The sequence below is a fragment of the Lineus longissimus genome, chromosome 10 (genome assembly GCF_910592395.1).
Source record: "Lineus longissimus chromosome 10, tnLinLong1.2, whole genome shotgun sequence".
Classification (NCBI taxonomy): domain Eukaryota; kingdom Metazoa; phylum Nemertea; class Pilidiophora; order Heteronemertea; family Lineidae; genus Lineus; species Lineus longissimus.
In genome coordinates this window covers 2,821,762-2,842,951 of record NC_088317.1, presented here as the reverse complement: position 1 = coordinate 2,842,951, position 21,190 = coordinate 2,821,762, and the positions used below count along the sequence as shown (strand labels likewise).

General features: G+C 41.7%; 4 protein-coding genes across 6 annotated transcripts; 2 read left to right on the top strand and 2 right to left on the bottom strand.

Moving 5' to 3' along the window:
* Positions 1-103: 103 nt before the first annotated feature.
* Positions 104-1,473, bottom strand: LOC135494426 (peptidyl-prolyl cis-trans isomerase NIMA-interacting 4-like). Its single transcript, XM_064782378.1, has 3 exons — positions 1,251-1,473; positions 847-966; positions 104-521 (listed from the first exon to the last, which is right to left on the bottom strand). The coding sequence occupies exons 1-3, from the start codon at positions 1,386-1,388 to the stop codon at positions 363-365; spliced, it is 417 nt and encodes a 138-aa protein (XP_064638448.1). The 5' UTR covers positions 1,389-1,473; the 3' UTR covers positions 104-362.
* Positions 1,474-1,513: 40 nt separating this feature from the next.
* LOC135494416 (ankyrin-1-like) lies at positions 1,514-7,411 on the top strand. Of its 2 annotated transcripts, none has more exons than XM_064782365.1 (5): positions 1,514-1,590; positions 4,480-5,367; positions 5,640-5,800; positions 6,113-6,255; positions 6,522-7,411. In XM_064782365.1, the coding sequence occupies exons 2-5, from the start codon at positions 4,813-4,815 to the stop codon at positions 6,965-6,967; spliced, it is 1,305 nt and encodes a 434-aa protein (XP_064638435.1). In that variant the 5' UTR covers positions 1,514-1,590; positions 4,480-4,812; the 3' UTR covers positions 6,968-7,411. The 2 variants fall into 2 exon arrangements, with proteins under 2 accessions (XP_064638435.1, XP_064638434.1); XM_064782364.1 differs by having other exon boundaries at positions 1,536-1,670.
* Positions 1,664-4,219, top strand: LOC135494415 (ankyrin repeat, PH and SEC7 domain containing protein secG-like). Its single transcript, XM_064782363.1, has 3 exons — positions 1,664-2,736; positions 3,156-3,459; positions 3,787-4,219. The coding sequence occupies exons 1-3, from the start codon at positions 2,146-2,148 to the stop codon at positions 4,215-4,217; spliced, it is 1,326 nt and encodes a 441-aa protein (XP_064638433.1). The 5' UTR covers positions 1,664-2,145; the 3' UTR covers positions 4,218-4,219.
* A 2,970-nt stretch (positions 7,412-10,381) lies between the features above and the next one.
* LOC135494409 (H/ACA ribonucleoprotein complex subunit DKC1-like) lies at positions 10,382-20,633 on the bottom strand. 2 transcript variants are annotated; one of them, XM_064782344.1, is made up of 15 exons: positions 20,542-20,633; positions 18,623-18,666; positions 18,283-18,369; positions 18,008-18,099; positions 17,513-17,762; positions 16,962-17,088; positions 16,162-16,292; positions 15,752-15,895; positions 15,241-15,361; positions 14,909-15,027; positions 13,390-13,493; positions 13,025-13,091; positions 12,646-12,777; positions 12,197-12,346; positions 10,382-12,060 (listed from the first exon to the last, which is right to left on the bottom strand). In XM_064782344.1, exons 1-15 carry the CDS (start codon positions 20,585-20,587, stop codon positions 11,980-11,982), a joined length of 1,695 nt encoding a protein of 564 aa, XP_064638414.1. In that variant the 5' UTR covers positions 20,588-20,633; the 3' UTR covers positions 10,382-11,979. The 2 variants fall into 2 exon arrangements, with proteins under 2 accessions (XP_064638414.1, XP_064638415.1); XM_064782345.1 differs by lacking the exon at positions 20,542-20,633 and adding an exon at positions 19,296-19,320.
* Between the last annotated feature and the right edge of the window lie 557 nt (positions 20,634-21,190).

Sequence of the window (21,190 nt, the reverse complement as noted above, 5' to 3'; positions counted from 1 at the left end):
AAAGTCATGATATGACCAAGTTGGCCAGCAATGGATTTCACAACACTGCTCATGTCCACAATCATAACAGCATACTTAACATTAAACAAAATAAAATTTGTGATATTGTATAAAACATAAATTTATTCCTGAATTAGAAATTACAAACTTCAGACAAACTTTACTTGGAGTAAAGGTTGGTGTCCCACACATAAGTTCCACGGTCGTTCTACAGAATACTGAATATAACTAATTTCAGCATTAAACAGATGCAATGAAACAAATTCAGATGCAATTTATGCAAAATGTCCACTGACGCTCGAATTCCTTGCAAAAGCAAATGAACACATGATTTGTATTGTCTAAGATATCAATCAATGTCATCATTTTTTTCCTTCCACCATGATTATATGATATCCGTGTTTCGTTTTCACAGGCGGGTCTGTGTAAACAGGATTACCAATAGTACTATTGGGAAGAGCGAATGCTGCTTCTTGAAATGGGCCAACCATGCTACCTCTGGTCATCCAACCCAGATCACCCTGTAGAGAGAAAAGAAACGAGATAAAGACAGCCTCATCTGTGAATCAAGCCTAGAGGTATATCATTGAGCAGTGGGATGCCTAGGCTCAACGTATTTACTAACCGCCTCTTTACAAAAACAATTTGCTACACACTGCACTTTGCCTAATCATTAAGCCATATGCATGTCGAATGTGAATGTGGCTTCTCTGATCTCACACCAGAACACCCATCATCCAAAGAAAAACTATGGGGAACTGAAACAGAGCTCCACATCGCACTGACACATTCCTTTGCGTTTTTGATGGAGTATCGCCTAGGACATATTAGCTGTCTCATGCTTACCCCTGATCTCGCCTTGTCTTCACTGTATTGTGTTGCAACCTCATTAAACTTCTGACCTTCTTTCAGCTTGGCAAGTGCCTCCAAGCACTTAGATTGTTTCTCACACAATATGTGACGAACCTGAAAATATGATAACTTAGAATAGATGCAGGTTTTTGTCACTCTTGACACAATGATGCAACACAACCAGTCTGCACCATATCGGTTTTTCAGACATTTTTATTCGATATACCTGTACATCTTCTTGATAATTATGGTCTAAACCGATCGTTTCGTTTTCCAAAACTAATACTTCTTTGATGTGTACTCCGGCATATTGTCCAGGTAACCAATACAAAAACGGTCCGGTAAAAAGTTGAGGTTGGGGTACTGGCGAAATATGGTCACAACATTCATCGGCGCACCTTTACAGAGGTTCCACCCTTGATTTGCTTTCCTTTGGAGTCATCATCACCACCACCACCTTTTGCTCCACCTTTTGCTCCACCTTTTGCACCACCCTTGCCTCCACCTTTGCCACCCCCTTTATTCTTAGGCGGCATTTTGATGAATTTTTTGGTAGAAAATGTGAAAAAATTGAAACACGTCCACCATAACAGGAAGCGGAACCAGAATAAATTGCGGTTGTTCGGTTCCTGAAGTTTTCGCCCCCAGTCGTTTCGCTCCAAATCGAAAGCGTTTCGCTCCCTTGAACTTTTTGTTGGGCATTGAAAAAGTATCCTTGACTTCTCCGTAAACTTTCACGTGAGTTAATTGTAATCTTACTCACTACATGCCAAAGTGATTTATCTAGGAATACAGTTGGACTTCACTGAAAACTGATGGTGTGTTGATGAGTTAAATGAATCCTTCAATTCTGAACTTACGTCCGACATTATAGGCCTACATGTATTGTGTGTAAACAGTTATCTATTTTCGGACGAAACTCAGTCCCTCACAAACTGGTCGTTTTTTCGGAGAGAATATCTCATTTCATTAGCCAATTGTTCAAGTGTTTCTTTCATTGTTCAGGTAATCCTTTTGATTGCACCTAAAAACTGTGCTTCCCCTATATAGGAAATAGGAATGACACTTGTTTTGTACCTAGCTTAAGGCTTTAATAGTTTTGACATGATAGGGCCTACTGGTATAATAAAGTGTGAAATGAAATTAGTTGGTAGGTCTCCCCTCAGTATGGATTTTTATTCTAGCTGGTATTCTTATGCCCTGTCTTGTAGTTGTGTTGAAACCTGAAGTAAGGTGAAGCAATTGTGTGTTTGGTGGGCAAGTCTCTTCAAACTGTACAAGAAACTGAAGAAGATGGCTGCATCTGGGATTGCATCTTCAGGCGACCAGAGCCAGAGGCAACTGTTGACAGAGCTGTTCACTGCTGTGATGCACAATGACGTGGAAGCACTCCAAAATGCTGTATCCCAAGGGGCAAACATTAATTATATTTTCATGTCGGAGCCAGATGAAAGTGGATTTTTTCAGACGACAGTATTGATCTTTTGTTGCCAGAAGGGTTATTTAGATTGTGTGAAGATCCTTCTGGATGCTGGAGCTGATCCAGAGATTGGAGCAAAATGGGGAAAGACCGCTTTGATGACTGCTGTGATGACACAGTGGCATGATATAATTGCGCTCTTGATTGAGAGGGGGGCAAGGGTGAATGTTAAGGATGAGAAGGGTAAATGTGTGTTAAGCTATGCTGCGGATAACTCGGATGAGGTATCGGTGAAGATGTTACTCGACGCTGGCGCCTACATTGAGAACCGAGACATGCACGGTTTGTTGCCGCTTCATGTTGCTGCGACTGTTTACGGCTCTGAAGGATGTCTTCAGATGATGCTGGAGAATAACCGAGATAAAGTGGATGCGATGGACAATGGGAGGAAGACACCATTACAGGTAAGACACCACAAGACGTTCTACTCTCACCATTCAAATTTTCCTCTGACATGTCTGAGGTAAATTTTGACAGCTGTGAAAATGATACCCTTCCTTCAACGATTTGCCTAGTTGAGACAAACATGACCCCTGTTAGGATGGAATTGAAAGCACAGAAAATCAATGAAAAATGCTTAATCAAACTTGACCTCTAGCTGAGGTCAAGTGAGAAGAAAGTAGATGTGGTAGCCCCTCCCCTTGTTTTTGCTTTAGATTGACTCTTGAAAAGTGAGCAGAAAACATTGATGGGGGCTACCTTTCTCCGACTTTACCTTTTACCGTTGATCGGTGCAAAAGATTGCAACAAATTCTGTCTCTATGATGCTTTTCACTTGTACACGTTGTGTTCTTATCAGTTCTTAAATCAATTATATATTCAGCATGCCGTGATAAGTGGTTCTCTCGAGTGTATGGCCATTCTCCTTGAGGCTGGAGCTTCCCCCAATGTCTTCGATCACCACGAATACACACCTCTCATGAACTGCATCTCCATGCACATACAGTATCCAGACTGTAACGGTTTCTATGAGAAGATCCAGCTTCTTCTCCAGTTTGGTTGTGACGTGAATCTGCAGAGTAAGACAAGTGGTCGGACGGCAGTTCACATGGTTGTTGGAAAATATCAAACATGTACACAGATGATGCAGTTGCTGATGAGGGTCGGAGGTGATGTTAACGTAAAGGGTAAGAAAGGATGCCTTTAAGAGGACCATAGAAAAGTGATCTTTATTGCAGTGACTTGCGATAATTCGAGCCTGCATCAAAAATTGAGCCTCGAGCCTTTGAGCCTGGGGAGACGTGGAAGGCAGGAGCCAAGATATCTGATAAATATAACTACAGTTTGTTCAAAGTCATTCTTAAAAAACCAACAAAATTGTCAGAATTCACAAGAATTTTAATGAAACAGTCATTTGAGGAAACTTGACGAGTGATTTTCTTACTATTACTACTACTGTAAATCACCCATTATTAACATCATATCATTTTACTCGGATTCATCTCCCGTTCCAGATAAAGAGGGCAGCACTCCTCTTATGCTATCACTGATGTCAAACAACAAGGCAGCAACTCGTCAACTCATTTACGAAAACTGTAAAATGGACACACGTTCTTTGGATATTGCCGTCCTGAAAGGCATGACTGATATGGCGAGTTTGTTGTTCACCGCAGGAAGTGAATTCGACCGGGAGAAATATCATAAAAAGTTCGAGACGAATCCGAGATTCATGCACGATCGACCGGAAATGTATTCTTTGCTTCAGTACAATCTGACGACTTGTTTTTCCTTGATTGACCACTGTCGACGTGCAATCCGACAGGCAGTGGGTCAGGGATTACCGTTGAAGATTCTAGAAGTTGGATTGCCGAAGTCTTTGATTAATTATGCGTTGATGAAGGAGGAATTTGATGACGATGCTGATCTTTACTCACCTGTGGCCTAAATCGGTCCATGCAGCTGGTGATGCTTACATTTACAGTAGACTGCCAAGTGTTTGCACCTCTTGGCTTCTTGTTGTTGGCACTGATGGCACTTGCATTTCCACTCACTGCTCCTGTCCAATGACAATAGACTTATCTGTGTAGTATGTCCTAACATATCTAGTTCGCTTTTGGTTGGGTATGTGGCTCCCCTGGTGTTTTGAGAAGGGTACATTTATTCATACAACTAAGATCCAACTCATAAAATACTAATTTCTTTTCTAGCTTTCTAGATGCCTAACTTCTGAAGCTACGAAAGTTGAAAGGCTGTTCATCTCTATCACGTACTGACAGCATGCCTCCACTGAAAACTCATCCCCACCTGAGACTGATTGCTTCCACAGGCAGAATTAAAGACAAGTGGCTATTTCTGTGATCGATTCCAGAATTTGCAAACCATCTGTGTAACTTCCTCTCTTACCAATGTTTCTTTGTGCGAGTTCTTAAAAACAAAGCTCAACGGAAAATACTTCGCTACAAGCACATTTAACATGTAAGATCTGAGCTATTACGTCGTGGACACTTTCAATTCACTTCCTAAAGCTGGTGATACTAATAATGGCGGAGCCAGTGAGTGAAACTGAACCAAATATATTGTTCCACAAAGCTCTGACGACAGACGATTATAAAAGAGTATATGCATTGCTGGCGGATGGTGCTGATGTCGACCACGGTTTTAGATCATCCTTCTTCTACAAATGTCCTGTGCATATTTGCTGCGAGAAAGGTAACATTGAAACGCTAAAGGTTCTGATTCATTGGAAGGCTGATTTGGAGTGCCCTGACCAATGGGGTCAAAGGCCGCTTCATTACAGCGTTATGAAACGTCAACATAAGATATTGAAATTACTTTTGGAGAAAGGTGTTGAGGTGAATGCTGTGAACAAACATGTGCGGTCTCCACTGCATTACGCTGTTGAGTTGGGGGACCGGGTCATGCTGGAGATGTTACTCGAAAACGGAGCACGAGTAAACATTCAGGAACAAAATGGCCAGACTCCAGTGCACGTTGCTGCAAGTCGTAACATATACGATTGGTCATTGACGCGAATGCTGGAGCAAGGGGATGTCATTGTTGATCTGTGGGACCGGAACAAGAAAACAGCACTGCAGGTGAGGATCCTTCACGTTCAGAGTCTAAACCTTTGTATCTGTTAAGTGGTTCAGAAAATAATTTGAATGACAGCATTTTCAACTCTAAAACCATTGATTCAAAAGCGGGCTGCTCCCAGAAATTTCCCAGGGGTTTTTTACTTCGGCAGCATGGAAAGTTGGGTCCATATCCAGTGTTGGGGGTTGACTTACCGAGTCTGTGATAGTGCTTCAGCAGTTACAGGTGATACTTTTGTAGTTCGAGACCCATCGTGATTCTTTCTTGATTTCAGCATGCAGTGCTCACTGGTAGCGTGAATGGTGTGAAGGCCCTCCTGATGGCAAAAGCAGACCCTGATGTCTTTGACACCGATTACATGACACCATTGCTGAATGCCATCATCGGTTTCAATCGATCGGCAGTTGAAGAGATTTATTTGGAAAAAACTGAATGGTAAGGTTTTGTCATGTTCTGGTGAAGACCTGCTGCTGCATTCATTTTCAGCTTGGAAAATTGTTGTTTGATTGTTGCTGTGAAATCGTGCCCATCACAGCTGTAACTGCACCTGCAATTTCTAGCCAAGATTGGCAAGTTTTTGACCAGTAAAATCTATAAACTTGCCTTTAAGTATGTTCTGATGCCAATCTATATACATGTACTCCATCTCAACTGAAATTGGATGCTATACTTACACGTGTAGGACAGCTCACTGTACAGTGTATGTAAACACACATGGATTAACTTCTGACGTCTATTCTTCTACAGTTTGATCAAATTTGGTGCAGACGTCAATAAGGCGAATCCTACAACCGGACGGACTCCACTTCATGTTCTGGTCGGAACGAGACAGAACTGTGTACGTCTCGGTCAACTTCTGATCACATTTGGAGCTGATATCAATCAAAAAGGTGATAAAAATGACACTATATCAAACTATTTATAGTTTGATCTATAGCGAATGACCAAACTTCGTGTGGTGGCCTGTATTGATATATCATCCTGGGCTTGATTTATTTTCAATTGGCTAAAATGTTTTTAAAACATTGGAAAACAATGCGCCCTATTTGGCAACGTGCTCACAATAGATTTCAAGTCAATATCAATTTCATCCACAAAAAGTTTGTTAACTCCTCTATGAATATTCTTATCTTATTGTTGAGCACTTCTTTTACAGACGTGAATGGCTGCACTCCCCTTATTCTAGCTCTCCTTGCCGGGAACAAGCAAGCGGTACGCCTTCTCCTCCGTCATAACTGTGACACGTCACCCGTCGGGACAGTTCAAGTCTTGAACAACGTGACACATGTGAACGCTTTGGACATTTGTATAACACACCAACTCCTTGATATGTTGGAACTACTGTTCGAAGCAGGAGCAAAATTGGACTGTACAAAATATTTTGAAAAATTATTCGGAGATCTGACATATTTGACTGATTTGCCTCCCCTGCTCGATACTTTGAAATTTCATTTAACGAATGTGTCACCTTTGAAGACATTGTGTCGGACTAGTATTCGAAGTTCATGTGGGGTTCAACCAGAGGATTGGATCGGCAAGTTGGGTTTGCCGAAATATCTGATGCGGTATGTGCTGTTGGAAAATGAATTACTGGAAGAGTGATTATCTGTTAGTTTTATCTAGTCATGTGAGAGGATAATGTTTCAACACTTAAGTGATTCCCTTTCTGTGTAGTATGTGATCAGTGTATGTATAGTTTCAAAAGGGAGGTTGAGGGCAGTGATTTATCAAGTGAAATGTACAAAGAATTCATCCTCTTTCTACCGAGTCTTTTCCGTATATGTATAAGGATTTGTGATAAGTTGCTGTTTTCAACCTCCCTATTGTCTTCCTTTGTGGACTCGATTATGAAGAACTGAGGTTATATTTCGTGTTCTACTTGTCCAAGTCTGGGTTGTGTTATGTTTTTAGAAACAACTCTGAATTCTGAATGGTAGTCAGAGTCGTGATGGTGCTCTTTTGAATCTGTTGATAATGCCATGAAAAGGAGGCCGATATCTTTCTGGGTATCAATCCGTAATTTGTTTCAATTCTCTTTGTTTATGATACAATAAATACAACTAGTATCTTATGTAAAATCCTCTTTTAATTTTCTGTAGACCTGCTTGAAGTCTTGAGGCCGATTGTGGTCATTGGACCTGGGACATCTTGACCACTAGCCAAGAGATCTAGCCGCTAGTTCACTAGTTCACAGCAGCTCCATGTGTCACGGCTCTGCTGAACTGAGAGAATCTAAGGAGGGACAAAGTCACAACCATGCACCATGTTGTGCCTGTCCTCAAGTTTTGTATGCTCCACAAAAGATCCCAATATTGTCATAGGTGGGCTTCTTGGGCCTGTCTTCAAGAATAGTGGGATAGAATCTTCACAAAGGCAGAATTAGAAGGGCACCCAGGTTGTGCCCACCGTCTGTATTCTCTTCCAAAGATCCCAATGTCGTCCTGGGTAGTCCACTTTGGCCAGTCTGCCTGTCTTCAAGAACAGTGAGATAGAAGCTTTAACAAAGACAGAATTAGAAGAGAACCAATGTATCAGATTGTGTACTTGACCAACGATCCCAATGGTGTCTTCAGCAAAGGCAGAATTGGAAGAGAACCAATGTACCAGATTGTGTACTTGACCAAAGATCCCAATGGTGTCTTTGGTAGGCTACTTGAGCTTGTCTTCGAGGACAGTGATATAGCAGAATTAGAAGGCTACATGTACCCTTGAACAAAGTTCCCTTGTCTTAAGTTGTAAGATCTTCCAGAGATCCCAATGGTGTCCCTGGTAGGCTACGTGAGCCTGTCTTCAAGGCCAGTGAGAAAGAATCTTCAGCACAGGCAGAATTAGAAGGGAACCCATGTACCAGGTTGTGCCTGTCTTCAAGTTGAGAGCGCTATCAATGATCCCAATGGTGTCCAGGGTGGGCTAATTGAACATGTCTGCAAGACCAGTATGATAGAAGCTTAGGTAGAATTATAAGGGTTGTGCCCGTCTTCAAGTTGAAAGCTCTATCAAAGATCCAAATGGTGTCCAGGTTTGGCTAGTTGAACCTGTCTTCAAGGCCAGTAGACAGAAGCTTAAGCAGAATTAGAAGGCTTCCTCTGGATCACATTGTACCTGTCTTGCAAGTTAATGCTCTCCCAAAGATACCAATGGTGTCTTCGGTTGACAACTTGGGCCTGTCTTCGAGGACAGTGAGATAGAGGCTTTAACAAAGGCAAAATTAGAAGGGGCCAAACGTGGTCCCAGGCGCGAGGTTTTTTTTACAGGTAGGTTCGTACCATTGTGTACATTGACAGCCAATCAGAGCTCAGTAACTTCGCCTGACGTCATCAAGTAAGAAACGCACGTGTTCTTAGTCAGTAAACAAGATCAGCGATGCACAGTAGAACCGCTCTATCAAGGACACTCTTGGGACTGACAAGTGCTGAAAATGAATAAAATGGTAGATCTGTCTAGGCTTTTTGCAAGACTAGTACATGCAAATACAGCCAAAGGCCCCACCCTGTGACTTATGTCACTGGCAATACATGCAGAAGGCCTAAAATTCATAGGCAAGTGACTTAGGCGACAGTGGTGTTACCTAGCGATAGAAAGTGGAAGTGAGAGTTTTGGACGAAGATTTCAGTTCCATTTTCTGCCGCGAGAGAGCGCCACTGTCGCGTAAAGCCAATTTCATACTGTGTCAATGTCACAACCGGCCGTCTGACGATGTCCAACGTGAAATACAATCTTGACCCACCCCCACCCCCGGAATGCACATACTGAATAAGAAGCCGTCTCTGTTCACCATGATGCAAACAGGTTGATAGGGACAATGTCACAACCTGTGGTGAGCCCATGCTCAGGCTGGTGTTGAGTAGGTTGTGACATCGTCCCTTGGATGGAAGTGAAGTCCTCAGTCCCCTCTTATACAGTAGAAGAGCTAGTAAATTCATTTGCTTGGAGTGCTTAATTCTTATTATAGGCTTCTGATGTCCCATTTACACCCCAGACGCCATCGACAGGCCTTGTCTTATCACCTGGTACATAGAGGAAGGACAATCAGGATTACGAGCGGGACTGTATTCGAGTCCCTAGCCTTGTTTGGCTCTGGAGTGGTAAGTACAGCAAAGGATTGAGGAACAAAAATAGTACAGTAGGACTACAGTAGAACCGCTCTATTAAGGACACTCTTGGGACTGACAAGTGCTGAAAATGAATAAAAATGGTAGATCTGTCGAGGTTATTTGCAAGTAACTACAGCATGTAAATACAGCTAAAGGCTCCACCCTGTGTCTTATGTCATTGGCAAGACATGCAAAAGGCCTAATAATATTCATAGGAAAGTGACTAAGGCGATAGTAGTGTTACCTAGCGGTAGAAAGTGAAAGTGAGCGTTTTGGACGAAGATTTCAGTTCCATTTTCTGCCGCGAGACAGCGCAACTGTCGCGTATAGCCAATTATTTTATACCATGGGTCCTTTAATCGTTTGGAAGGTAATCAGTATTCCCACACAGACGACAGTAGTTACGATTCTCTAATTGGATCAACCTTGGAGGAATTAATTATACTTGACAGGAGAAACAACGAGCTAATACCCTATTTTTAATCCTGCAATTACACCCCGCACACAATGGACGAACAAAGGCCATTGTGTTTACTTAGCAATTAGGCCCGCTCCTTTGTAATCCATCTCTGGTACCGACTCGGCCTCGGATCTGTCACGCCATCAAGTATAATTCCTCCAAGGATCAACAGTGGACGAGTTTCACCAGTGGCAGGCTCAGGGGCTTGTTGGGTGTACCCCCCTATTGACCTCGTCAGTTGGTTAATATGGAAGGCCTTCCTCGTACCCTCGGATTAAATAGAGGTGAAGTCACTGATCTTATTGGACTAGCTCCGCTGACTTTATCAGCCGAGCTAAAAACCTTATTCTTTTATTATTATTGAGCAGTCTAGGGGATGGTTCACACTGGCTCATGATGATCGCTGCCATTTATTTGCGAGCCAGGCACACAAACCAGAAACAAAACAAATAAATCTAGAAGTGTTTTCAATTATATTTTTTATTTTGACTATGTACAATTCTCTTGACAATTATAAAAGGCACAAGTCGTAAATCACAACTTGTACATGATTGTACTTGTTTAAAAATACAATTTTTCTAGAAAGCCTTTTCTACATGAGCACTGAAAGAAAAAAATCACATCAGATAAACCTTGCAACCATCAGAAAAATGCAAGTCATCCGAAGCTAACAGTGTCTATGGCCACACATGAGAACACCATGTTTGCCATCTGGCCTTGTTTTCTGTGTATTACAAGCTGCAGCAGTTTAGTTTGCAACCATAACCGCCTTGACTGGTACAAAATATGAACGTGGTCAAAATCAGTAAATAATCTTATTTTCACTGTTTATGTTGAGGTGTTTTAGAATTGAAATCAATACAGCACTGTTGGTATTGGTTGTCTAACCATACACAGCTCACGTGGAGACGCCATTTCTCTCAAAACCTTGGAATTTGCAATCTTCAGAATTTACTGTTTTGTGCACATTCAACGCATCACCATAACATTTTCTGGTACCAACAACTTCCTTTTTGAACCCAACATGAAGCATCTTTGCCCAGGAATAACCCCTCTTCACAAGGTCGGGTAAAGGGATGGCTGGCCTCGTTGCTAACAAAGAGACCCGAGACAGTGGTATCAAATGCGCCAAAGAAACAACCTTCATCAGAGTGTACATCTAATATCACAAAATACAAACAATTCAATTATCAGGACAATACATGTAGTTGTTTTTGTAAGTTTCTCAATGACTACCAGTACTAGAAAATATAAATGCAATTTCTGCTAATAATATTTACAGTGCCGTGATGGCGAATGATAAAATCGTATTAAATCACATAACTGTACAATTAATCGGCAGTATCATTTCCCAAAGCAAACAGAACGCAGTAACTTTCAGTAGCCAATAATATAGCTTTCTAATATCTACTTTGATAGTGAACTTCTAGCATCCCAACAAATGCAGGCATCGGCTGTCATAGTAACTATCTCAAAGGACAATCTTAAAGACACTTTACACTGACCCACAGCCATTAATGAGCTAAATCTAATAACTAGAGTCTAATAGGTTAAGAAACTAGGCTTTTGTATGATCAGACAATTATACAGAGAGTGAGAAACTTAATTTATATCCCCAAACAAATCCATTGTTCACATCAGAAGCAAAATCATGATCTGGTCCTACAACCAACACAGAATTCACCTACAGGACACATCGACGAGGAAAATATTTTGGCCAACTTCACCAACTTGCGTTCACTGCAAACCCCAAGAAGATAGCTGGAGTCGACAGCACATAAAAACCTTATCCTCTTTTGTCTACTCTCTACGACACCATCACTCTATATACATACTTCTGGACAATTCCAATCATCCAACACTACTTAAGCACCCCCAAAATTCTGAGCAAATTCAACTCGCACATGCAGACCACCCAGTCAAGGAGCCGAGACAGATTCTTTTTGCACCTCATTTGCCTTGATACACAAAGGCATGAAATGTAACTTTCACTAGTGCATCCCATCAAGTCTCACAAACAAGGCTGGCAGTCAGATCGTTGTCAAGAACACGTAGATGTCTTATTCGTTCATCGAAATCCTGGATTCGCTGTCCTCCTTTGATTTCTTCTTCTTCTTCTTCTGTTTCTTCTCAGGAGACTTCTGAAATTGAAACACGGCTAAGTTAGATTGGACTCGAAGAGGAACCTGTCACATAAGACCCTTTTTTTGGTTTGCTCATACATTTTCTTATTCTATACTGCTGCCGTTTTGTCATCAGTTCTTTCATATCACATACCTCAGTATCTTTGTCTTTCTTTTTCTTCTTTTTCTTTTTCTTTTCCTTCTCACCCTCGCTCTCCGGTGTTGATTTAGGCGTTGGCAAGATGGATGTATCCGCCTCGTCAGAATCGGAACTGCTGCTGCTACTATCCTTATCTCGCTTCCTCTGCAAACAACACATAATTTAGGAACTCAGATCAGATAAATGTATGCTCAAAGCGTTAGAAAGAATCTCAACGTATGTCCTCTACCACAGAGGTTCATATCTCTAAACTACTCGTGTCTAATCAATTCAACAAACTGGTTCAGTTGGAATTGTAAGTAACAAAGTCTTCCTGCTCAACAGCCATTCCAACATTTTAATCATTATTCTGTTCCGCACACAGAAGAAAAAGAACCAATATTCAGTCATGCTCCCAAGCTTTGCAAGAGAGTTATGACGAACAAAATCGATGAAAAGCTCACCTTCTTTGATGACTTGTCATCCTTCTTCTTGGGAGACTTGGCAGGTGTGACTGGTTCAGACTTTGCCTTCTTCTTCTTCTTAGCACTAGCGGTCTCAACTGCCTCCTCTTCTGATGAGCTACTGTCTGACGACTGCAAGAAACAAGAAGATTATCAAATAACTTGACGAAATGATGATCAGTTCAAACGACTAGAGTTTAGTCCAACTGACAAAAGATGCCAACGAGTTCTTAAGTTTCCTACACAATAATTTGAAGGTGTAACTAGACCTCGTCCTCAGACTGTTGTTCTGTAAATGTCAATTTGCCAAGGATCTAAGAAATCCTAGTTCCGAGGTGGTGTCAAGAATATTCCCCCACACTAAGTTAAGAGGACTTACTTCTTTCTTGGGTGGTTTGCTGGCAGTAGGGGTCGACGGGGCATCACCAGTGCCTGCAGGCTTAGCCCTGAAAGTAAATAGCAACTTGAATTCTCATGCTAGAAATCATTTCATAATATTCAGGAACCAAATCACTTCGGACCAAAAAACAATCATTCTGGTTCATTAGTTTTAGTGACAGCACTTGTTTAGAGAAACCAGGCCCAGAAGTACAGTGAGAAACAGGCCACAACCAGGTTCGTTACTTTCCTCTCTTTCCCCTAGAGCTTGTAGTGCACTGTCATTCTTTTCTTGTTGAAAACTTGCGAGTGATAACAAACGCCAGCATCTACAGTGAATGTAATAAGAAAACAAAGTATGCATACCCAAAGTCTTTATAGGAATCCATCCACTTCTTCGGAGTGTTCTCGTTAGGCTTTCCATACTTGTCAAGCAGACCATCGGATACCATACCCTTCTTCTTCATTGCCTAGAATAACAAGAGAAACAGTAAATCACTGGTAACAGGTTAAGACTAAGATTATCAGCTGCCAACAATGATTTTAGTAACTAAGGCCATTCAACATAAATTACTTGTTTATCATCACCGCCCGCCCCGACATTTAGGTCCCGTGCCGATTATTTTGATATTCGATATATCAAATATCAAGGTACCGTCCGCTCCAAGTTGTGCCCTCAACTTCCAACTCAGATTCAGACAACCTACCGCCCTAATTTTACCTGACCCGGTGGCCTGTTGATAATTGATATCCATTTCCCCGTTCTGGCCATCACACATGTGGTATTAGTTACGACTAAACAAAATGCAGCCAGCCGATGCTGAAAAAATGTCTCAATACCTCAGTACAGGTGACACCAGTCTCGCTCAATGGCAATGAATTATTTCATTCAAAGTGAATTGTCAGCACACAAAAGAATTATTGACTCAGTAAGACTACATTCGGGGAGATTTTGGAACCAATACTTTCTCAACCTCATACCTGCGTGGGCAAATGCGTATAGGCCTACCAGTTATTTTTATATTGCCGATGAGCCTGGAATCGAGATGAATAAACGCATGTGTTTTTATTTCTTGCTCAACGCATGAATGTTTGACCAAAGCTTACACACTATGTGGTGTATGAGGAGAATGTTTTCAATGGGCGAGACTTGGGGCCATGCTGCTTGCTGTCACTTTGCATGCTTGTGTCAGATATACATGGATTTGTACGGTACATGTAAAATGTCAGGGGAATAAATCATCAGCAGATCATGGTGCTCCTCAAACTGTTGATTTATTTTTGATAGCAGGGATGATACTCTGTGCCTAGGCTGGTTGAGAGGACCTACATAATATACTCAGACTCTTTTCAATTGATGTTTAATTTTTTAAAGTTCTTTGTGTATTGTTTTCATGTAGTCATGGATACATTTGTAGAAAGACTCAAGTTTGAAGTAGACCAGGATATAAAAAAGAAACAGCTGTTGATGTCCATACAAGTTTTGTAATTAAACTTTAATTTGTATTCTCCTGTCCTTATTTTATCTATCCATTTCGGAATTTGATCACTGTATACATTTTTAGGCCTCCCTGACACATCTGTACTGATTATAACTTGACATGGCTTATACATACATTTGTAATATGTCAGTCCAAAAATTATCAAATATCGAATATCAAAGCCCCTCCCAATGGAATACATTGCCAAGTTCATGACCGAAAAATATCAAATACCAAATATCAAAGGCCCTCCCCATCAAACATTGGCGCCAAACAAAATATCAAATATCAATATCAAAGGGCCTCCCCTCCAAATATCGTGAGGTGGAGTGATGATAAACAAGTAATTTATTTTGAATGGCCTAAGTTACAGGCCTCTCAATTTCATCATTTGAAACCCTTACCATTGGTCCCAGTCCCCACTTCCTAGGGTAAGTATCTCTCTCCATGATCACCCGCTTGATCTTGGCAACAATACCATGGTCGCAGGTGGCGATTACCGCCGTCGTCATCTGAGCAATAGCTGCAAAAAGAAACAAACTTGTCAAAGACGAATTTCTTTCACGGACCAAGCTAAAAACTCAACTTTGGTTTCACTAGTTCAAAATTTGGGCTGGGAATTTCAAAGACAAGGTTCAACCACCACATAAGGATGACTACTTTTGGTTCAATGGTGATAAGATCCGCCGAACCCACTAAGATGATTTCTGAGAGCGCGATTCTTCAAAAGACTTACCTAACGCCACTGCTTCTCCTTTTGTGGTTACTATGACGATTTGTTCGTTAACTTCGATGCCATCATCGTAACGGAGAACACCCGGCAACATAATCTTTGCACCATAACAGACCGCATTCACCTGTTAAGAGAAACGCATTTATTTTAGCTCATTTCACATCAAAGTTCAGAAATAGGCATTGAGATGGGCACTTTATTTTAGACTCCAGACAACAAGGAGGAGTCGAGACTCATTCAGGAGGAGCACATTGAAATGGGAATGTGTTGCAAAATACCCTCCATTGAGTTTACTTTTTCAGTGTGGCACACAACAGGTTGAATTCGTCAATCAATAGTAAAAATATGAAGGCAACTAAAGGGCTGTAGGTATGCAGCTCAGTGCACATTGATCCTGTCGCACTCCTGCACCTTCAATGAAGACCAGCATTCTCAAATAAGATGCAGCACCTATTCTAAGGTTGATCTTCTTCTCTGCGTTTACATTCTAGGGTTGATAAGCGTTCAGACTTACTGCGCTGTCTTTGATGATGACCCTCTTGTGCGAGACGAGGAGTGCCTCAAGGGGTTTGATGACTCTCCGCAGATATGACTCGTCTTTGTTGTGATCGAACAACCACTGGGCATCAAGGACATCATGCATGGTCACCATTTCATCCTGAAAGTTGAGTGCATCAGTTCAGAACCTGAATTTAACTACTGAAATGTGGGGGTATCACTACCTGAATCACCCATTTTCATCCTGAAAGTCGAGTGCATCAGATCATAACCTGAATTTAACTACTGAAATGTGGGGGTATCACTACCTGAATCTCCCATTTTCGAATATCTCTTTGTCACTTTCTCAAGCAGTAATTTGGGACTTTCCCGTTGATAGGTACTGACCAATCAGAAGAGCGATCATGCTTGCTAACTATTCGTTACCTTTTCTGACTGTATTCCTGACCGGACACGTCGGAGTTCCTGCATCTGTCCGCCGACGCCCAACAGGAGACCGAGATGGACACATAACGTACGGATGTACGTACCGGCCTCACAGCTCACCCACAAGATACCTGAAAGTTAGAGAGAAACGTAAATCATTGATGCCAAACACCCAGAAAATACCCGTACACTATCATTGTCTCAACTCATCAAAATTAAGAAAATGATTTACTCGGAAGCCTTTTTGAGCTTTGGGTAGTCTCTCGATATTCTATTACAAGACGGCACAGGATGGGTCAAATTTTAAGGGGTTTGATGTTACTACAGATTACTTTATAGTGAGCAATAGAAATGAACGTAAAAAGTAATGCCAATGCAACAGAGGGAAAAATGACAGCTACTCACTCGCTATCAGCCAAGGAACTATGCAACACTTCTACCAGAAACTAGACCAATTCTAGAGTTTCCACAATGATTGTGAAGCCTTCCTAGGCCCTTATACCTGTGGTCTCAGAGGTGTTAGGACTTGCCCTATATTGTCACAAACCAGAGATTCACTCTCACCTCTACCGGTAACTCGGCCAACTTTGCAAGGAGTTTCCACAATGATTATGAATCTCCCTTGGCCTTCATCACTTTGGTCACAGAGGTGATGCAACCAAAATGCAAGCTTTTCTCTGGTTCTGACAAACGGAAAAGCAGAAGCATCAGGTAAATTGCAGATTCAAACTTTTCTGAATCCTGAAATTTGCTGACCGGTACGAACTGCTTTCCAACTTTACTTGTTAATTTCTACCTACCCATGTTCTTTTCCTTGTCATATTCAAGCATTTTACTTTCATAAATGGTTCTAATTCGAAGCTGGCGTTTGACGGCTGATATGAGTGGAGGTCGTTGGAAGAGTGCACCGGTAAGTGATTCTATAGCCTGCAATGCACGGGAAACATAAATATGGTCACATTTATGTCGGCTCCCTAAGCTAAGTACAACAGGCTTGGTGGGTGATCATTTATAATATCTGCACTTGCTTGAACTGATGAAAAGCATGCGGCAAGTGGGCAATTGATGAATGAAGTATGGAATTGTGCAGACATTCAATTGTTCACAAAGAATTAACAGCAATGACAAAATGAATGATATTATAAAAACATTGAGAATAAATTTTGAACCAATAGTGCACAATGAATATTCAAACTCATTATCCACCATAGTCTCAATTTTAACATGACTTCAGTGAAACATATCAAACTGTCCCAAAGGCAAAACGATATTATATGCCAAATCCCAGAACCAAACCAACAATAAATGCAATGATGATGCAAAATTATTGTCCCAACAAAACAAAACAAACCTGCAAGACTTTCTTCTCCTCGTTGACAGCATTATGCAACCTAAAGATACACACATACTCCTTTCCAGCGCTTTGCTGCGACTTGACCAGACGCGTTGCTCTCTCAATACAGACAATCAGGCAGCCCGTGACTTTAGGATCTAGCGTACCGCTGTGGCCAGTTTTTTCACATCGCAGAATTTTTTTGATCCAGGCAACAACCTCGTGTGATGAGGGGTTGGCTGGTTTGTCCAGGTTGATAAAACCAGTTCTGAAACAGACAAGAAGTTTCAGTCAAGTGATAGTTGGTTAGCTTCTCAAGTCTACGAGGAAGAGCATCGATTTCCAGATTTTGAGTATGTGAAGTCGACTCAGGACTCCGAGTTGGTTCACGTCTCTATGTGATAGAGAAGGCAACTCTCTCACAATGTAGGTTTCTTGCAGGGTCTACAGTTTCCTTCTTCATAACATAACACCAAATCAGATGAGGTTAAATGCATGAAGCCCAACACTTACTTCACATACTCTCCAATTGGCCGTTTCAACGGTGAACATCCCGCTGCAATGGGCGTGTAGTGATTCGTACGAATGTTTAACTTATCAAAATTCTGAAAAGATAGACATATCACATCATAATCACTCAGGCTATGAACATCTCTTCTTCAAGTACAGCAGAGTACCTTTCATTCAACTGAATAACCGAGTTTCTATAAGCTTGTTTTTCTGGGCCTGATACGTTTAAAGAGACTTTCATTGAAAATCAACAGAAATGAATTAGATTTGGGTGTTACCTTGAGTAATAATGGCCATTGTGAAGCATCTAATTTCTCGACTTTCTCGGAAGGTTGGATGATGAAGCTTTCAGAATGCTGGATCTCCTGAAAGAAAAAATTTATATCATATTCATAGAAAAGATCGAACTAAACATAAAGCCATACATCTCTTGACCTTCTATCGGTGTGTCGAGGTTTACAATAGCCATTGTCTGGCGTTTTTACCGTGAAAATCTATTGTAAAGATGGTTTGGTTTGGTCCGACCCTAGGTGGTACCGGCGTATCCGGCAAAGGGCCTATTGTCTAAAACGTACCGTCACCACTTCCGGATCAACTTCTTGTCGTATACAAACTTACCCCGAGACCTCCAGCACTTGACTTCCTCTTTTTCTTGGATTTTTCTGAAGAAAAGAACACACCTTCATATTTCATGAATCTTTTCGAAGAACTTTGAATGGGCACTGACCACTAGAGTCGTACGTTTCACCCCACTGTGTGAAGTTCGCTTAGGCCTTCCGACATGTTCAGTGTGTTTGTTTGGGCCCCAGGTCATCTTAGTCAATAAGGTTCATTCAATCATTGCATTCGACAAGGACGCACAAGACAAGTCTTTCTGTCTTATCACCTGACCCCTCGGAGACCGGACGGCCGGCTCCACAGTATACTCTAGGCCCTACTACTCTTCTTGCAAATAGTGAGTAGTCCCTTTTTCAATGATTAAACCCCTTTAGACCTCGGCCTTCTCTACTGACTAGAGTGGGTGCATTTCGCAATAGATAGGCCGAAAATACATGTACGCAGCCAGCCACGTACGTGCACGTGCGTGTGCATTCGGATTCGTACGAAACCGGCACAAACGCGCAAACTTTTAGGGTGTCTACTGCATTTACTCGGCTTGCCACCACCGAATTTAGGGTTATACGTCTTGTATTCTTCTTCTCCTCGACTTGTAGCTTAAAGAAACACAATAATTTAGAGATTTGCATCATGTTTATGGTGCTTTTCTACCCTCCACATGGTCAAAACATACCAATTGTTTCCGCCATTTTCAAGCCCACGTGTGGAATCGCGCGCACCCTGAACCACTCTCCAGTAACACGTTTTCTGAAAAACATTGTCACTGGAGAGTTGCTATGGTGGGAGGTATCCGGTTGTTTCGCTCCCCGACTCTTTCGCCCCCAATCGTTTCGCTCCAAAATATCGAAGTCGTTTCGCACTCGCAACTTCGGAGATGCTGTGTTCTTCAGAAATGACTTTTGCCAAAGTGACATCTCCAATCACATCAAAGTATGTTGGATAAATCACCCACACAAGGTCTCCTGATTATTATGATCATATACATTATCAAATAATACACATCGCCTTCTTTTTGGCGAAACCGAGACTGAATTATTCACATTGTGTTCAACTGCGTTCATTTCGCAGTCAGTTCATCATTTACCAATGTATGCCTTAGAGGGGGCAGAATGGCACTGTTTAGACAAGAAGTCTTTCCAACAGCCTCAAAGAATATTGGATAGAACGGCACTGTACTGGGTCCCAGTAATAAATATTGCCATAAAGACATATGATATTGTTCTGGGACTTATGTAAGATTAGTTCTCTCCGCCAAACCCAAGGCTGAAGGATTAAAATCTTGTGTTTATAGGCTAACAAATGCAAACACTTCCAAGTGAACCCCCTACGAGAGACGAGTGGCTCTTCTTCTCTCCGACTTTGACACCCTACTACGAACATATCAATAGATCAGCCAGCGGTCCTCGGTGTCGCCGCGTGGGTTACGTCCAGTGAAATTGTTTGCAAAGGTCAGGGAACCACGATCTGACATCCATAACCAGCGTATCCCCTTTTCATGCCAGTTACAGTCGGGTGCTACACCACAGTCGGGATAGTGGCCGCCAAATGAATGGTTGTTGAATTTAAAACTGTTAACTGTTTACGTCAATTTAGACAAACCTTCATGAAATCAGTGGAGATTTCCACATCACAGGATAGAACAGCAGTGATGGCATCGCGCGTATTTAACATGATCACTTCCTTCACCATCATGACTTGGACGTTAGCTTCTTTGAGCAAATGGCATTTCATTAGGGATGGCAATTAAAATTGCCGTTGAACATGTACATGAAGTACAGTTATGTACATAATTCAAACATGTCTGGCTTGAAATTTCAAACTGCGCAGTTCATTCTCGTCTTGATTGTATGACTATTTCTACAATAAAAACCCTTTGAAACAAACCCATACCTTTATCAGGAATAGATACTGTGCCTTACCTTCTGCTGCAGCCGTTTTGATTTGTTTCGGAAAATTTGAAGGCATTTTTACGTTAGAAATCGGAGAAAGTGTTCCCGCGATGTTATCCGCATTTCACACACCAACTGACTGGCGTTCAAATCAACCGCGACCGATCATGACCAAAGACAATACATTTTACGTCACAGCATCCGGGCACTGCCTTGAACCAGGCCGGCTCAAGGGAGACCTTTGTTCTGTCAATGATCAATATGACAGGCATTGTCAAAATGTGGGATTGGCTTTAGCATACATACTTGTACATGTACATTGCCGAGCAGTGAAAATGCATTAGGCAGGTTCCGTGAGCCCAAAGACGATGTAAAAGCATTTTATCGACGATTTTTAAAAAATCATTTCCCCAATTCCTGCTACAACCAAGTATAAAAGATGGTTCAGTGTCGTGTAAATCAATTAGCAGATAGAGGACTTGATGACTCGACAGACATTCGTAGGCAGATGCGACAGTATCTAAAACCACATACCACATACCACATACCCGCATACCCACATACCCACATACCAACATGCCAATTTCTTCCGGGTGGGGCAATCCAATGACGGTTGAAGCTTTTTCTTCACAACTATGTGTATTGCTAAAGGAAAATCTGTCGATCTTTCGACCTTAGA

Excerpts from the sequence above, each read along its gene's own strand:
- LOC135494426 (XM_064782378.1), bottom strand. The coding sequence starts at position 1,388 with ATGCCGCCTAAGAATAAAGGGGGTGGCAAAGGTGGAGGCAAGGGTGGT. Across the intron at positions 967-1,250 it reads AGGGTGGAACCTCTGTAAAG|GTTCGTCACATATTGTGTGA; the intron begins GTGCGCCGATGA and ends TCATATTTTCAG. Across the intron at positions 522-846 it reads AAGACAAGGCGAGATCAGGG|GGTGATCTGGGTTGGATGAC; the intron begins GTAAGCATGAGA and ends TTCTCTCTACAG.
- LOC135494415 (XM_064782363.1), top strand. The coding sequence starts at position 2,146 with ATGGCTGCATCTGGGATTGCATCTTCAGGCGACCAGAGCCAGAGGCAA. Across the intron at positions 2,737-3,155 it reads GGAGGAAGACACCATTACAG|CATGCCGTGATAAGTGGTTC; the intron begins GTAAGACACCAC and ends TTATATATTCAG. Across the intron at positions 3,460-3,786 it reads AGGTGATGTTAACGTAAAGG|ATAAAGAGGGCAGCACTCCT; the intron begins GTAAGAAAGGAT and ends CTCCCGTTCCAG.
- LOC135494416 (XM_064782365.1), top strand. The coding sequence starts at position 4,813 with ATGGCGGAGCCAGTGAGTGAAACTGAACCAAATATATTGTTCCACAAA. Across the intron at positions 5,801-6,112 it reads TATTTGGAAAAAACTGAATG|TTTGATCAAATTTGGTGCAG; the intron begins GTAAGGTTTTGT and ends ATTCTTCTACAG. Across the intron at positions 6,256-6,521 it reads AGCTGATATCAATCAAAAAG|ACGTGAATGGCTGCACTCCC; the intron begins GTGATAAAAATG and ends CTTCTTTTACAG.
- LOC135494409 (XM_064782344.1), bottom strand. The coding sequence starts at position 20,587 with ATGCCTTCAAATTTTCCGAAACAAATCAAAACGGCTGCAGCAGAAG. Across the intron at positions 18,667-20,541 it reads CAAAACGGCTGCAGCAGAAG|AAAAATCCAAGAAAAAGAGG; the intron begins GTAAGGCACAGT and ends TCTTTTCTTCAG. Across the intron at positions 17,089-17,512 it reads AGGAGAAGAAAGTCTTGCAG|GCTATAGAATCACTTACCGG; the intron begins GTTTGTTTTGTT and ends CGTGCATTGCAG.